Source organism: Elephantulus edwardii, unplaced genomic scaffold (assembly GCF_000299155.1).
Source record: "Elephantulus edwardii isolate Elephantulus edwardi_28Jun2011 unplaced genomic scaffold, EleEdw1.0 scaffold00034, whole genome shotgun sequence".
NCBI lineage: Eukaryota > Metazoa > Chordata > Mammalia > Macroscelidea > Macroscelididae > Elephantulus > Elephantulus edwardii.
The window spans coordinates 21,482,708-21,500,327 of NW_006399784.1; the positions used below are offsets into that span (position 1 = coordinate 21,482,708).

General features: G+C 39.0%; 1 protein-coding gene across 1 annotated transcript in view; it reads right to left on the reverse strand.

Annotated features, from left to right (window-relative positions):
* Window positions 1-17,620, reverse strand: part of LOC102871316 (serine protease 48-like) — a 75,507-nt gene that overhangs the window by 34,454 nt on the left and 23,433 nt on the right. The window contains exons 3-5 of the mRNA XM_006884503.1: window positions 17,124-17,389; window positions 15,204-15,373; window positions 3,919-4,077 (exon numbers count right to left, since the gene is read on the reverse strand). Coding sequence (XP_006884565.1) covers window positions 3,919-4,077; window positions 15,204-15,373; window positions 17,124-17,389 — 595 coding nt within the window. The remainder of the gene's footprint in view (window positions 1-3,918; window positions 4,078-15,203; window positions 15,374-17,123; window positions 17,390-17,620) is intronic.

A 17,620-nucleotide genomic window follows, 5' to 3' on the forward strand; every position in this document is an offset into this window, starting at 1 on the left:
CTAAGATCCGTCTAACATTAGCTACAATATCCCTAGTACCACGACCCCTTCTAAACCAGCCTGGACTTCTGGTAGTTCTCTGCTGATGTGCTGTTCCAGTCATTTTTGGGTAATCTTCAGCAGAATCTTGCTTGCAATGTGAAATAAATGATATTGTTCTATAGTTTCCACACTCTGTTGGGTCACCTTTCTTTGGAATGGGAACAAATATAGATCTCTTCTAGTCAGTTGGCTAAGTGGTTGTTCTCCAGATTTCTTGACACAACTTGGTGAGCACGTCCAGGGCAGCATCTGTTAGCTGAAATATGTCAATTGGTATCCCATCTGTTCCTGGGGCCTTATTTTTTGCTATTTCCTTCAAAGCAGCTTCAGCTTCTTCCTTCATCACCATACGCTCTTGCTCATATGTTGTTTCATTAAATTCTTCTGTGTCTGCAAATTCCTTTCGATATAATGACTCAGTATATTCTTCCCAACTTCTTTTGATACTTCCTGGATCGTTTAATACTCTTCCTAAAGCATCCTTGATAATAGCAACTCGAGGTTTGAATTTGTTCTTCAGTTCCTTGAGCTTAAGAAATGCTGAGCGAGTTCAGCCCTTTTGGTTTTCTGACTCCAGCTCCTTGCACATAGGTCTTTTAAATGTTCATGTCTTCAGGCAAGATGTCACCTGCGTAACACAGGTTATTGATAAGACTTTCTTCTGATGCCCATTCTATTTAACATAATCCAACTTCTCAAATTATTTACTCAGCATACAGACTGGATAATATGGAGGAAAGATACAACCCTGACACAAACTTAACCTGATTTTTAAACTGTGAACTTTGCTCATATTTACTTCTTAGTCTACATACAGATTTCACATGTACAAAGTTAAATGTTCTGACGTTATCATTTTTCTCACAAATTATTATTAGTCACATAATCAAATGCCTTGTTGTGGTGAAGTAAACATCTCTCTGGTATTGTCCGCTTTCAGCCAAGACCCATCTCATATCAGCAGTGATAGCCCTCATTTCATGACCTCTTCTAAATTCAACTTGAATTTCTGGCAACTCTCTGTAGATAGATTGTTTCGCTTTTTAAAAATAGTCTTGAGCTGAATTTTACTTATGTGTGATGTTAATAATGTTGCTTGAGAATTCTTTTAGAATGCACGCAGATATGGATCTTTTCAAATCAGTTGGCCAGGTAGCTAGCTGTCTTCCAGCTTTCTTGGCATAGACTAGTAAGCACATTCAAGGATGCATCTATTTGCTGCAACATGTGGTGTCCCACTACTTCCTGTGGCCTTATTTTTGGCCAGTGCTTTCGGTGCAGCTTTCTTCAGTACTACTATTGGTTCTTATTGATGCTTCTTAAAATTGTTTAGTATCAAGGACTAGCACAGTGACTCTATTCCTTCTGTTTTCTTTCGATGCTTCCTGTATCATTTTGTCCATAGAATCCCTCAGTATTGCAACTCGTGGCTTGAATTTGTTTTAAGTGCTTTCAATTTGAGAAATGCCAAGAGTGTTCTTCATTGTTAGTTTTCTAACTCCAGCTCGTTTTGCACATTTCTGTTTACTACTTTGCTGTCCTTTTGAACAGCCCTTTGAAATCGTCTGTTCATTTCTCTTATTTCATCATTTCTGCCTTTACTTTCCTTAGCTTCTCTACGTTCTAAAGCAAGTTTCTTTAGATTCTTTTCTGACATCCACTTGGGTATTCTCTTTCTTTCCTGTCTTTGTAATGGCATTTTGCTTTCTTTATGGGTGATGCCTTGATATTATCCCACAACTCATCTTGTCTTCAGTCATTTGTGTTCAGTGCATTAAGTCTATTCTTGAGGTGAGTTTTAAATTCAGATGAGATAAATTCAAAATTGTGTTTTAGTTCTTGCAGACGTATTTTCATTTTCTTCAGTTTCTAGAATGATATGTATTCCTTTCTTATTAGCCCATTATGATGGAATGATCTGTGGAGGCAGAAGCGTAGGCTAAGATCCTTTGCCATGGAGTTAAGTCAGTTTTGACTCCAGGTATGTAAATTAACTCTGCTCCAGAGTTAAAGACTGTGATTTTTCAGAAGCAGATTGCCAGACATTTCTTCTGAGGTACCTTTAAGTGCATTTGAACTACTAAACTTTAAGTGATTAGTCAAGGGTTCAACTTCTTGTACCACCTTGGGACTTCCACAAAAGCAGCAAAAATGTGGATCAGGTTGGGAGCCCATGATGTAACCTTGGCTACTAAGTGTATGTTTAATATACTTTTTAAAAGGGATTTCTCTTTTGTCATTCAAGACTTTTATCCTTGTCTCTCTTAAAAATCATTTGTATTCACAGTACTTACCAGCTTTGCATAAGCATACACCAATTATCCCAACCTGACAATATCTCAACATGACAAGAAGTGATATAACATCTAGTGATATACCATCAGATTCCACTGGGTTATACAGACAGACCCTTATAAAGTGTTGGCAGTTGAAAAGCATTTTAAAAACTCTCAAGAAAACCCTTAACTCTGTCAAGTTGGAACTCATAGCTGACACTCTACTAGGCTTTTGGAGGCTTTGAATTGCAGGCAGGAGGTGTCCCATCTTTCTGTCTAGGAGCCTGTGGTGGATTTAAACCACCAGAGAGATGCCGTCTTTGGTTAGCGGCACAAGTCCTTCCAGAATACAAATATAGTCTTGTTCATATAGTTAGGGGCAAAACATGTTATGCACGAGAGTGATAGCTTTCTTTACTTGCTATTCCCATGCCATCTCAATTTATACAACAGATCACTGGGGAGGCTCGGCTCTGTGAGGAGGAATGTGGCATCAGGGTTGATGGAAGACTCATCAACAGCTTGCATTATGCAGATGACACAATCTTGCTTGCCGAAACTGAGGAGGACCTGAAGCATCTGCTGCAGAAGGGCAAGGACTGCAGCCTTCACTATGAGTTGAAGCTCAACATCAATAAAAAAAAACAAAGATTCTCACCACAGGGCTGATTGGCAACATCACGATAGATAGTAAAGAGATTGAAATTATTAACAATGTCAATTTACTTGGCTCCACAGTAATGCTCTTGCTACCAGCAGCCAGGAAATCAAAAGATGAATTAAATTGGGAAAATCTGCTATCAGGGACCTTGCCAGAGTACTGAAGAGCAATGCTGTCAGGCTGGAGACTAAGGTATGCCTGATCCAGGCTATAGTCTTTGCAGTTACTTGCTATGCATAAGAAAGCTGGACAAGGACTAGGGATGATAGAAGAACTGATACCTCTGAGCTATGGTGCTGGAGAAAAGTGTAAAATATACCATGGAGTGCTAGAAGAACAAACAGGTTCATCCTAGAGAGGGTGAAACCAGGCTGCTCCTTAGAGGCAAGGATTCTGAAGCTCTGTCTGACATACTTTGAGGGACCACTCCTTGGAGAGGGGTATCATATTTGGGAGGGTGGAGGAACAGCGCAAGAGAGGAAGACCCTCAATGAGATGGATTGATTTAGTGTCTGTGATAACGGGGGGTGAGTGTGTCAGAGGCCATGAAGTTGGCTCAGCATAGAGCAGGATTCAGAGCTGTTGTATATAGGGTCACTATAAGTTGCAAGCAGCTCGATGGTACTCAACAACAACAACCACCTTCCAACCCCTAAAAGACACTCAGTTTCAAGAAAATAAAAAAAATTTTTTTTCCAAATTATTTTAATGACATCATCTAGGATTGTCAGTGACTCTTGTGAGCTCTCTCATTTGGGGCTTGTTCTCTGAACACCCTTTTCTAAGGCTTTAGCTGAGCTGGGTCACTTCAGCTGTCCTGTCTGCTCTCTTGCTGCCAAGTTAGGCTCATAGGACACAGTAGGGCCCCAAGAGAGCCAGATAGAGCAGTCCGCTTAGGAGCAGGAAGTCAGATAAATTCAGATACTTAGGACCGAAAACTTGCGCTTTTGAGATGGTTTCATTAATCCACCTTTGGTAGTAGAGTACACTAGAGTAGACTCCAGGAAGAGACCTAGCACAGTCTGATCCCCAGCTTACCACTCCTATTTGGATCCACACATGGTCTATATAACATGCCAGAGGTCCTCCAGAATCACCCTAAGGAAGAGAGAAATACCTTGAGTATAATGAAAAGGGACCGTGAAGAAGATAGAGACGGGTCAGAAGGGAAGGAGAGTTCCTTAGAACCAGCAGTGAAGCTCACGGAGATAAAAAACTCTAGATAATCCTTGTCTGCGCACTGCAGTGTGGGGAGTCCGTGACAAGTATAAAATCATAGTTTGAAATTCTAAAATGATAAATTCTTTTATCTGAACTTAGCTAAATATATCAGTACTTGGGATTTATGTATGAGGGTTTCAGAACACTTAATTGTACTCATATAGGAATCTATATGTAAACTAAGAAGTCATTGGAACAGAACCAGGGGATACTGCAAAAAGGTCTATGTCCCTAAAGGAAAAAAGTTAATAAATGGAAATTTACTAAAATTATAAACACCTGTTCTTAAAAAGGCTCCATTAGGAATATGAAAATAAAAGTTATTGACTGGGAAGGGGAAAAAAGTATATGTCAGCGTGGTAGCCTTTCAGTAGACCTTTTCAGTCGATGTGCTGAACAATTTATTGGGAAAATATGGACTTTATGAAGGATAATGTAACAGCAGGATTAGAGGAAGACTTATTAACAACCTGTGTGCCATAAACAGATGACACAACCTTGCATGCAGAAAACAAATAAAACTTGATGCACTCATTGATGAAGCTTGAAGACTATAGCCTTCCTGATGATTTTACTGACATGTTAAAAAACATTCTTACAACTGGATTTATAAACTATATCATGATAAATGAGAAAAGATTGAAACTTGCATTTCATTTTACGTGAATCCATCATCAATGCCCATGGAAACAGCAGTTATGGAATCAAGCAATATAAGAAATGATAATAGACAGTTCTGATGCAAAGGACCTGTTTACAGAGCAGGACTGTCATTTTGACAGTTAAGCACATTATTTTCAGTTGCCTAATGCCCCAGAGGAATGTCTATGTATGTTTCCTTGACTATGCAAAAACATTTGACTGTGTGGATCACAACAACTGTCACTGACTCTGAGAAGAATGGGAATCCCAGGACACTTGATTTTCTTATCCGAAACCTATATTTGGCAGTTGTCCGAACAGAGGAAGAGAACACTGCATCGTTCAAAATTGGGAAGGGTATACACCAAGGATGTGTCCAGTCTCCGTAACTTTTCAATCTATATGCAGAACAGTTTATCCGGGAAGCTGGGATCTATGAAGAGAAATGTGAACTCTCACCACTGAGGCGAATGGCAACATCATGATAGGTGGTGAAGAGATTGAGATTGTTAACAGCTTTAGTTTGTTTGGCTCTACACTCAACGCTCTTGGTACCAGTGGCCAGGAAATAAAAAGACATATTGCATTGGGAAAGTCTGCTGTCTGAGACCTCTCCAAAATAATGAAGAGCAATGATGTCAGTCTGGAGACTAATGTGCACCTGATACAGACTATGGTCTTTTTAATTACTTTGCATCAGAATGCTGGACGACGACTAGGAATGAAAGAAGGAGAATTGATTCCTTTGTGCTGGAGAAGAGTATTGAATATACCATGGAGAGGGTGAAGCCAGGCTGCTCTTTGAAGGCAAAGATTCTGAAGCTTAATCTGACATGACTTTGGACATGTTGCAAGTTGGGATCAGTCCTTGGAGAAGGATGTCATGCTTGGGAGGGTAGAGGGACAGCACAGGAGAGGAAGACCCTCGATGAGATTTATTGATTCATTGACTGGGGTAATGGGGGTAGGTGTATAAAAGACAGTAAGATTGGCACAGGATAGAGCACAGTTTAGGACTGTTGTACATAGGGTCTCTTACGAGTTACAGGTGACTTGACAGCACATAACAATAACAGTGCTTGTAAACTTTGAGAAAAGCTGATAGTTGTAGAAAGGCTTTAGGTCTATCTTAGTGTCACTGTGAGTTGTGCTTGACTTGATGGCAATCAGCAACAAGAACAACAATGCGTATGTAGGGAGCTTTGATTGCCTACTGGGTAGAGAGTTGAACTGCCAACCCAAAGTTACACAGTCTGAATCCACTAACTTCTCTAAGGGAGAAAATAGGCAATATCCTCGTGTGATTTGCAGCCTGTTGGAGAGTCGTTTATGAGTCCATTTTGACTAGATGGCATGTAACAACAATAGTACATATGAACGTTGGACAAAGACTTAGACCAAAGGAGTTTTGAAGCCTTTGATTCTGAAGAACATGTGAAGAATATGGTGTATACCATAGAGTGCTAAACAACAAACATTTTTCTTATAGGAAGTGCAGCGAGAAGGGTGTTAAACTTTGTCAAATGTCTTATGTATCAATTGAGAAGAACATGTGATTATTTTCCTTTGTCTTATTGATGTGATTGATTACAGTATTTTTTCTTAATGTTGAATCATCCTTGTGTAGGTATGGTATCCACTTGACCATGATGCATTATTTTTAAATATGATGTTGGATTCTATTGGCCAGGATATTGTTGAGTGTATTTTCACCTATATTTTTGAAGATATTTGTCTATATTATAATAGATGGAGAAGAGATTGAGATTGGTAACAATTTACGTTTTCTCTGTTCCACGATCAGCATTCTTGGCACCAGCAACCAGGAAATAAAAAGACAACTTGCATTAGGAAAATCTGTTGTCAAGGACCTTTCTGGAGTCCTGAAGAACAAGGATGTCAGTCTAGAGATTAAGGTGCAACTCATCCAGGCCATGATCTTTACAATTACTCTCTTTGCATCAGAGAGCTAGCCAATGACCAAGGATAACAGAAGAAGAGTTGATGCCTGTGAGTTGTGATGCTGAAGAAGAGTATTGAACATACTGTAACTGCCAAGAGAATTAATACTCTCCTGGAGAGAGTGAAACCAAGCTGCTCTTTGAAGGCAGGGGTTTTAAGACTTCATCTCACATACTTTGGGCATGTATTCACAAAAGACTAGTCTTTGGAGAAGTATATCATACTTGGAATGGTCAGAGGACAACACAGGAGAGGAAGACCCTGGACAAGTTGGATTGTCACAGTAATTGGGGTAATAAGGGTAGGTGTGTTAGAGACAGTGAGATTGGCGCAGGATAAAACAGAGTTCAGAGCTATTGTGAAAAGGGTTGCTATGAGTCATAGTTGACTTGATGGCACATAATAATAACAGCAACGATGTTTTTACCTGGTTTCGAGTTATTCTTGCTTCATAGAGTGAATCTGGAAATGTTCCATTTTAAAAATATTTTTAAATAGTTCATGTAGAATTGATGGTAGTTCTTCTGAGTATTTGGTAGGTAGTATTTGCCAATGAAACTGGGCTGAGAGTGTTCTTTTATAATGTGTTTGTTCAACTGATGTCTGTTTTTCTGTGAACTTTGATAAATGCTAATAATTGTAGAGGGGTTTCAGGCCTTTTGTTCATAGGGTCACTATGAGTCATGCTCGACTCGAAGGCAATCAACAACAACAACAATGTTAGTTTAGATAGGGTGAGAGTGTCTAAAAATTTGTCTCTTTCCTCTAGATTGGAAAATTTGTTGTAGTTCTTTACAGGATTCTGTTACTATTTTTAAATCTCATTTGGTTTTATTGTGGCATCATACATTTTATTTCTTATTCGTATTATTTATGTCTTCATTTGCTTTTCCTCTTGTTAGATTTGCCAGTGGCTTGTTGATATTATTAATCCATTCAATGAACCAACTCCTGCTCTTGTTGATACTATTGATTCTTTTTATCAATTGTTTTTCTGTTTTCTATTTTATATCTTTATCTTTATTATTTCCGTTCTTCTAGAAGTTACGGGGCTTGCTTACTAGTCTTCTTTCTAATTATTAGAGATATTAGGTTAATATGTTAGTTTCTTTTTGATATGTCTGTTTATTGCTATAAATTAGCCTTAGTGTACTATTTTTGTGTGTCCCAAAGCTTTTGGTATATTGTGTTTTCTCATTTGTTTCAAGAATTTTTTTTCACTTTTATTTATTACTCAGTAGTGTTCTGTTGTTGTTGTTTTTGTGCCATCGAGTCACCTGTGACTCATAGTGACCCTATGTACAACAGCCCTAAAACCTGCTCTATCCTGTACCAATCTCACGGTCTCCGACAACCTACCCTGATTACCCCAGTCACTGAATCAATCCACCTCATAGAGAGTCTTCCACTCCTGTACTGTCCCTCCACTTTCCCAAGCATGACGTCCCTCTCCAAAGATTGGTCCCTCCTTGCAACATGTCCAAAGTATGTCTGACGAAACTTCAGAATCCTGGCCTCTAAGGAACAGCCTGATTTAAACCTCTCTAGAACGAACCTGTTCATTTTCTTAGCTGTCCATGGTAGATTCAATATTCTTCTTCGACACCACAGCTCAAAGGCATCAATTCTCCTTTTATCCTCCCTAGTCATGGTCCAGCTCTCTGATGAATAACAAGTAATTGCAAAGACCATGGCCTGGATCAGACGCACCTTAGTCTCCAGACTGACATCACTGTTCTTCAGTACTGTGGAGTGCTGTCCCTAACAGCAGACTTTCCCATTGCGATATATTTCTGGATTTCCTGGCTGCTGGTACCAAGAGTGTTGACTGTGGAGCCAAGCAAACTAAAGCTGGTAACAGTCTCAATTTCTTCACTATCCATCATGATGCTGCCAGTTGGCCCAGTGATGAAAATCTTTGTTTTCTTGATATTGAGCCTCAATCCATATTGAAGGCTGATTTTCTTGACCTTTTGCAGCAAGTGCTTCAGGTCCTACTCAGTTTCAGCAAGAAGGGTTGTGTCATCTGCATAACGCAGATAGTTGATGAGTCTTCCTCCAATCCTGATGGCACATTTCTCCTCATACAGCCCAGCTTCCTGGATAATCTGTTCTGCATATAGATTGAAAAGGTATGGAGACAGGACACATCCCTGGTGTACATCCTTTCTAATTTTGAATCATGCAGTGTTTACTTGCTCTATTCTGACAACTGCTTCCTGGTCCCAGGATAGGTTTCACAGTAGCACAATCAAGTGTTCTAGGATTCCCATTCTTCTCAGAGTCAGGCATAGTTTGTTGTGATCCACACAGTCAAAAGCCTTTGCATAATCAATGAAACACAAACATTCCTCTGGTACTCCCTGCTTTCAGCCAAGATCCATCTAACATTAGCTACAATATCGCTAGTACCACAATCCCTTCTAAACCCAGCCTGGACTTCTGGCAGTTCTCTGCTGATGTTCCACTCGTTTTGGGATAATCTTGTACAGAATCTTGCTTGCGTGTGAAGTCAATGATATTGTTCGATAATTTACACACTCTGTTGGGTCATCTTTCTTTGCAGCATGTTCTTAATTTTCAAGTACATGATTCTTTCCTTTTTTCTTTCTGTTGCTGATTTCTCATCTTATGGTATATAATATGCTTTGTAATATTTCTTTGTTTTTCAATTTATCGAAAATTGCTTTATCACCTAATATATAGTCTGTTCCAGGGAATGTTCTGTGTATACTAGAGAATAATGTTGAGTGAAGTGTTCTGAATATGTCTGTGAGGTCAGCTTTGTTAATCATATAGTTTAGTTCTTGTGCATGTTTGTTGATTTTCTCTCAAGTCATTCTGTCCTTTTAGAGAGGGTGATTTATTGAAGGCTCCCACTGTTGTGATATTGTATACATCTTCTTCAAATTTGTGGAAGTTTGGTTTGTATGTTAGCTCAGTCATTTGCCGAGTCATTTAATTACAGTAATGTAAAGAGATAGACACAACCGAAATACCCATCAAAAAAAAAACAAATGGATGGAGGAACTATTATACATTCGCGCAATGGAGTACTGTGCTACCGTGATTCATGAACTGCTCCATGAGCGAAGGGTGGACAGTCTCCCTCCATGTGATTAACTGCCTCTGAAAACCCTCCAGAGTTTCACCTCTGGGTCCGTTCCGACTCAGGTATAAAACAACAACAACAACAACACGCTGCATTGAAATTTAGTCACAAAAATACAAACGCTGTGGAAGGCTATTGTTATAAAAGGCTAGAGAATCAATCTGGTATGACTAACAGGGATGGGCAGGGGAGTGGAGAGTGGAAAATTATAGGGTGGATGAAAGGAAGGACAGTGTGGAATGAAAGGATGATCAAACATTGTGTGTATTGTAATCTGTGTTGTGACTGGAATATGCAAGAATGGCTGACAGGAGGAAAAAACTAATATGCTTTGTAAACTTTCATTCAAATCACAATTAAAAAAATAAGAGCTGCAACATGAATAGATTGATGCACACCCATGTTTATGGCATCATTATTCATAATATAATAGCAAAGAGATGGAAGCAACTCAAGTACCTCAACAAAAGTAGTTACGTGCACTGTAGTTCATTTACAATTGAGTACTGCACCACATTGAAAAACACTGAAGGGTAAATCTATACGATATTAAGTGAGGTGGGATAAATCAGTCATAAAAGGAGAAATATTATTTTAAGACCACTATTCTAAAAAGCTAAAAAGAGGTTTACACACATAGAGAATCATTCTTGTTTGGTTGTCAGCGAGGGAAGAGGATAGGGAGAGAAGTAGAAAATGAATAGATAATAAACACTTATGTGGGTGAAAGGAAGGACAGTATGGAATGAGTGGATCATTAGACATTGTGGATATTGTAATTAATGTTATGGAACAAAATGTGCATGCATGATTAATGGAAAAGTCAATATACTTTGTAAACTTTCACTTAAATCAGAAATTTTTAAAAAGAGACAAAATAACCTTTAAAAAAAAAGTAGCTCAGCTAAAATGCTCCACAGAGGAAGCAAGGATGAGAGACTTGGTCTCACACACTTTAAACATGCCATCAGGAGAGCCGGAATGTTTGGTCAAGGGAAGGATTAGGGGAGGAAAAGGAAGTCCCTCAATGACACTGATTGACAGATCCCTGCAACGCTGGGTGTGGGCACAGCACTGATTGTAAGGGGGCACAGGCTCGGCAATGTTCCATTCTCTTGTTGCGAAGTTATTGTAGTTGTTGTTGTTATGTGCCATCAAGTGAAAACTGACTCATAGCTAACCTTCCAGCAGGTTTTCAGAGGCTTTAAATTGCCGGAGAGGAGATGGTGAATTTTTCTTGGGAGAAACGGCTGGCAGGTTTGGACTACTTGCCTTTGCATTGAAAGCACAAAATTTACTGGAAGGTCAGTTTCAAAAACTTACTAGACACGACAGGGCAGCAATGAATCAGTGAAGTGAGGAGATATTTATAGTCTGTAATTTTGTTTTCTTTATGTCTTTTTCTGAGTAGTAGTAGTTTCATAAGATAAGTTGGAAAGCATTTCTTCTGTTTTAGAGGAGCTTATAAAGAGTGTTTACTCTTGAAATATTTGATGGGATTTACCAGTGAAGCCACATAGTCCCAGACTTTTATTCACAGGTAAATGGTTTGGTAGGGTTTTTAATTTTTTTTTTTAATCACTGATGTAATCTCTTTACGTGTAATATAGGTATTGACATTTTCCAATTTGTGGCCAACATATAAAAGCCAATTATGTGACAGTGCTATAAAATAACCACAAACAGGAAGAAGCTGGAGAGCAGTCAATTCTTGGAGGAATAAATGGCATTGGCTTTTTCTTTTTGTTATTTTTGCCACACTCACCCCTTCTCTCACCACTGTCCCCCCTTTACACACCCAGAGCAGGTCCTGTCATCACCATACATGGTAACTGGACATTGAATAGAAAGCCTTAACCACAGTGGTTTGAGGAGTCAGAGGACAGAATATACGGTTAATATAACAGAAAGTGAAGAAAAAAAAGTATTCATTCATTGTTGCATAATTTCTTCTTCCTGCCCACCCTTCCTCTACTTTGCTATGCACCTCTTATTCTGGACTGTTGCTGTATAAATAATGCCTAATCATATATTCCTTTTAAACAATTCTTTTTTTCATTTGTTCCAGTGCAGTGTTGCCTCTTTTCTTAGTTTCCCCTCAACCCCCATGTCAGTCCTGTTTTATAACAGTGATGTTATACAGTAAAAAAAAAGTGAACTGGGTGAGGGGTTAGGGAGGAAAATGTGTAACAATGAATGAATGAAAATCTATCTTTTCTGTAAACTTTTCTTAAGACCACAATTTAAAAAAGAACAAACAGGAAGAATCTGTGGCAACAGAAATATCATTGCTGATGTCACATTGATCCTGGCTGAAAGGAAAGAATAACAAAAAATTAAAAAGTGAAATAATAGTTTCAAAAAAAGAAAAAAATCCCAAGGTGACAAAAGAAAGCCCACAAAGGAAAGATCCACAGGGTATGAACCCCAGTTTCTCTGTCCAAACTCTGTCCAAATGTCTGGTGAATGAATGTGCTTCATGGATGTGTAGGTTAGACTCCAAGCAGCCCAGCTAAAGCTAAAAGAAAGGAACAGAGCTTGCAGCTACTGCCTGCTGCCTCAGAGACCTATTTGGGATGTGTACTAAGCCGATTTGCCTGCCTGTTAAAGTGGAAAATCAGCATTCAGAGAACACAATTCATATTCTTCAGAATATATAATTATAGAATCCATGATAGAATATAACATTAGTACACGGTAAAAGAGAGAAACAAGGAAAATATTGTCTACCCCCTCCCCTAAAAGAAAGGAAAAAATGGTACTTGAGTAAAAGAAATCAATGGAAATTAACTCTGAGACAATTAAAAATTTGAAATTAGCTGATAAGAATTTTAAAGCAACTCACATTTTTGTTTTGTTTTGTTTTTAATTAATTAATTAATCTATCTATCTATCTATTTATTTATTTTTCATTTCAATGAACATCTACAGAGATTTTGGAATTCTATTCATTCATTGTTGCACCCTTCTCCCAGCCCACCCCCCTCCCCCCACCCCACAACTGTCACATTTTTCAACAAATGTAAAGGAAAATAGAATGAATGCTCAGAGAAGAAATCTTGACTTATATAAAAGACTGTATGTGTACAAAACCATTAAGGACATGCTGAAGTGAAAAAATAAAGTATTGGATATTAAAAACAATAGTACAGTAGAGAAATTAAGAAGATAAAAATAGCAACATACTGCTTTCAATGAATTCTAATTCAGAGTGAGCATTTAGGCTAGACTACACCTATCCCATGAACTATATATAATCTTTACAGAAACAGACTGTCTAATCTCTCTCAGATTGTCCCTCCTTCTCCAGCAGAGCATCTGGTGGATTCGAACTACACAACTCTGGGATTGCAGTGCAGTGATCTTTAATCTAGAACAAGAAATGTATCCAATTTGAAAAAATGAGAGGAAAAGAACAGAAAGATTTATTAGGAAGATGTGATAATATTAAAAAAGATCTGTTATTATGTACTGTTGGATCTGACACATGCCCTTCACTAAGTTTTCAGAGGCAGTAAATTACACAGTAGGAGATTGCCTGTCTTTCTCCCATGGAGCAACTGGTGGATTTGAACCACACATCTTTGGGTTGGCAGCACCCTTCTATGAGTATGTTGTTGTGTATTGCTGAATTCGACCTGATTCATAGCTGATCATCCAGTGAGTTTTCTATGAGGCAGTAAATCGCATGGGAGTAGTTTTTTTGGTCTTAATCATAAGGAGAGATGAAGCAAATATAGTATTTGAATTAAATGTTACTGAAAATGCGTCAGATTTCAATGAATGACATAAATGTACATATTTTAAAATGTACATCCACACCCTGCCCTCAGGATTCTTGAAATAGGATAAATACATAGAAAATTGTTCCCAGCACAACAGAAGCTACTGGCAATCAAAGACAAGAAGAAAAAGTATCAAAAGCAGCAGGGTAAAAACAGTGCACCATAAAACAAAGATAGAGAAGGTGGATGCTTTTCATTATGCAGTTACAACTACAAGACAAGGGAGATGTGTGTGTGTGAATGCAAAATGAAATGTTTTTATTTTAAACTAAAATAACAACTATAGGTGAACCTCTCTATGTCCTTATGAAATCTTGTAGTTCTGTGAAAATTTAGTGACCATGTTCAACACTGGTGTAGGTAGTCCTATAGTTGAAGAATTAAATTCGCAGATACAGGTCAAGAAAGGAATGCGTCAGGCATATGTCCTTTATCCATACCTATTCAATCTATATGTGGAACAGATCATTAATGAGGCTGATTTTATGAGGAGGAAGGTGGCATCAAGATTGGAGGAAGACTCACCAATGGCTTGTGTTATACAGGTGACAACTTTGCTTGCTCAAACTCAGGAGGGCCTGAAACATTTGCTGCAGAAGGTCAAGAACTACAATCCTCAATATAGATTGAAGTGCAACATCAGAAACAAAGATTTTCACCACTGGGCCTATTGGCAGCACCATGATAGATGGAAAAGAGAATTGTTAACAATTTCAGCTTGCTTGGTTCCACAATCAATACTCTTGGCACCAGCAGCCGGAAATAAAGACTAGTTACATTAAGAAAACCCGCTGTCAGGGACTTCTCCAGAGTACTGAATTGCAAAGATGTCAGTCTAGAGACAAGATGTGCCTGATCTAGGCCATGGTCATTGCAATTATTTGCTATGCATCAGAGCGCTTGACCGTGACTAAGGATGAGAGAAGAATTGATGCCTGTGAGTTGTGGTGCTGGAAAAGAATGTTGAATATACACACCATGGACTACCAAGAGAACAAAGAGCTCTGACCTGGAGAGAGTGAAACCAAGTTTCTCCTTGGCAAGGATTTTGAAGCTGCATCTCACATAGTTTTGTGTGTGTTTCCGGGAGAGATCTGTCCTCCGAGAATGATATTAGGCTTGAATGCACACTAGAGGAAAACTCTGGACGAGACGGATTGACACAGTAACTGGGGAAATAGAAGTAAGTGTGTAGGAAACAGTGTGACTGGATCAGGATAGAGCAGGATTCAGAGCTATTGTGTATAGGGTCTCCATGAATCATAGTCGACTTGACAGCAAATAACAACAGGATAAATATCCAGCATCACATTAAGACTTAATTATCAGGACTTCTGACTTCTTACTCTTAATCCACTGATACTTACAGATAGGAAAATCTAATAGGATCCAAATGAAAATAGTCTGTTTTTAAGTAATAAAACTGAAAAAAACCAAAAAAAACCCAACAAAATCAAAACACACAAACAAAACAATGACCCCAAACAAAAGAAAATTCTGACCTTGCAACTGTCCTTCATTCCTTTGATACCTCCAGCACAAATCATGTCATTTTTGATGACTGGTTCCACCCCTGGTAAAAAGGTTCCAACTGGGTTGTAGAGTTGTTCACAAACTTTGCGTTCAATAATGGCTACTTCTAATTCCTGGAGAGTGGGAGAGACATCGATATCTGCAGAAATAGGAATGAGAGGTTAAAATAAGCTGGACAACATTCAGTCATGTTTGGGAACCCAAAACCCACATATAGCCATTTTCCAATCACCTTTACTAAATGTAAGGATTTTTTGGTACAGTTCATTTTAAACAGTATTTTTGGTGGTGTTAGGTGCCGTTGAGTCTAGTACGATTCGTAGTGCCCCTGTGAACAACAGGTCTGAAGCCTATCCTATCCTATTCCATCCTCACCGTCCCTGGTAACACGTGAGCCCATTGCTATAGTCTTCATGTCAGTACATCTTGTTGGTGGTCTTCCTCTCCTTTGCTGACCCTCCACCTCTCCAAGCATAATACCCCCTTCCAAGGAATAGCCTCTGCTAGCAACATGTCCAAAGCATGAGAGATGAAGCCTTGCCATCCTTGGCTCTGAAGTGCACTCTCTGGCTGCACCTTCTCTAAGACATACCTGTTCATGCTTTTGACAGCCCATGGGGCATTGAGTATTCTTTTCCAACAGATAACTTAAAATTATTTGTTTGAAATATTCCTCATGTACAAAGATAGGGATGTTTCTAATGTTCTCGATAAATTCTAATTCTAATGAATTCTGACTTAATGGCAACAAGCTGTGCTGCAATGCCAAGGGCACACAGTTCAAATCCACCAGCTGCTCTGTGGGAGAAAGATGAGCAGTCTCCTCCCACGTAATTAACTGCCTCTGAAAACCCACCGGAGAGTCAGCTATGGCAACAAGTAAACAAATAATGCTTCTAAAAGAATTCATTTTTCTACTTTTAGTTCTTATTCCCCCCCCCCCACTCTAACCTGGGATAGAGTTGATGCAACACTTTAAAACACCTAAGAAATAATAGATTACCACCAGACTTGATATCAAGTGTGTTAACTCCTACTTAAGATAAATAAGCATTTAGTGTCAATAACAGTTTTAGTTTACTTGGTTCCACAGTCAACTCTCTTGGTAACAACAGACAGGAAATCGGGAGACAAATTGCATTGGGAAAGTCAGTTGTGAGGGACCTCTCAAGAGTACTGAAGAGCAACGACGTCAGGCTGGAGACTAAGGTGTGCATGATCCAGGCTATAGTCTTAGCAATTAGGTTCTATGCATCGGAGAGTTGGACAGTGAATAGGGATGATAGAAAGATAATTGATACCTTTGAGTTGTGGTGCTGGAGAAGAGTGTTGAATATACCATGAATTCCTAGGAGAACAAACAGGTTTGTCCTGGAAAAGGTGAAACCAGAATGCTCCATGGAGTCAAGGATTCTGAAGCTTCGTCTGACATACTTTGGACATGTTGCAAGGAGGGACTGGTTCTTGGAGAGGGACATCATGTTTGGGAGAATGGAGGGACGGCGCAGGAGAGGAAGACCCTCGATGAGATGGATCGATTCTGTGAGTGGAGTGGTGGGAATGAGTGTGTTTGAGACGGGGAGGTTGGCATAGGATAGAATGGCGTTTAGGGCTCTTGTACATAGGGTCACTATGAGTTGCAAGCAACTCGATGGCACATGCCAATAAACAACATTTGTTCCTTATCCCACAGCTATATACGAGACAGATTTTAAAAGTAAATAAAATAAACATGTAAAGTATATGTATATATATTTTTAAAAATATTGGTACATTCAATAGATTGCTATGATTTTATTGCAAAATATTTACAATAGAACCGGTCTTCCCCAGAATCTGAAAGTTCTGGAGTAAATATGTAATTGCAAAGTATAAAGTAACTTTCTTACCTGAATATTCATCTGTTTTCCCCCATCCAGTCACCCAACAAGACTTTGGAATTGTCACTTGATTACTGATAGTGGGCAAGCAGATGGGCCTGATAAGTGAAGTGAAAGTGACTCGAGAGTACAATTTCAACAAAGCGATGTCAGCAGTCTTGTCCTTGTGGTTGGGGTGGATGACGATTTGGGATACATAGTGCTGTAAACCTTGACTTAAATAATCTGCATCAGTTGTTCCCAGCCACACAGTGTATGTAAGAAAAGTCCAGGTCCTAAAGGGAAGAGCAGAAAAGGTGGAGTATGCTTGTATGCTATAGCTGGCTCAGAGCAAAACAACTAGCTGTATCTCACAGTTCCTGAGGATCAGCATCAGGGTAACTTGGCTGGCACCTTTCTCTCAGAGTCTCTCATGAGGTTGCAATCAAGGTATGGGTTGTGGTTTTACCACAGGGATTGACTGGGGATGATAGGCATTCAGAATCCCTTCTATAACTTTTTTTTTT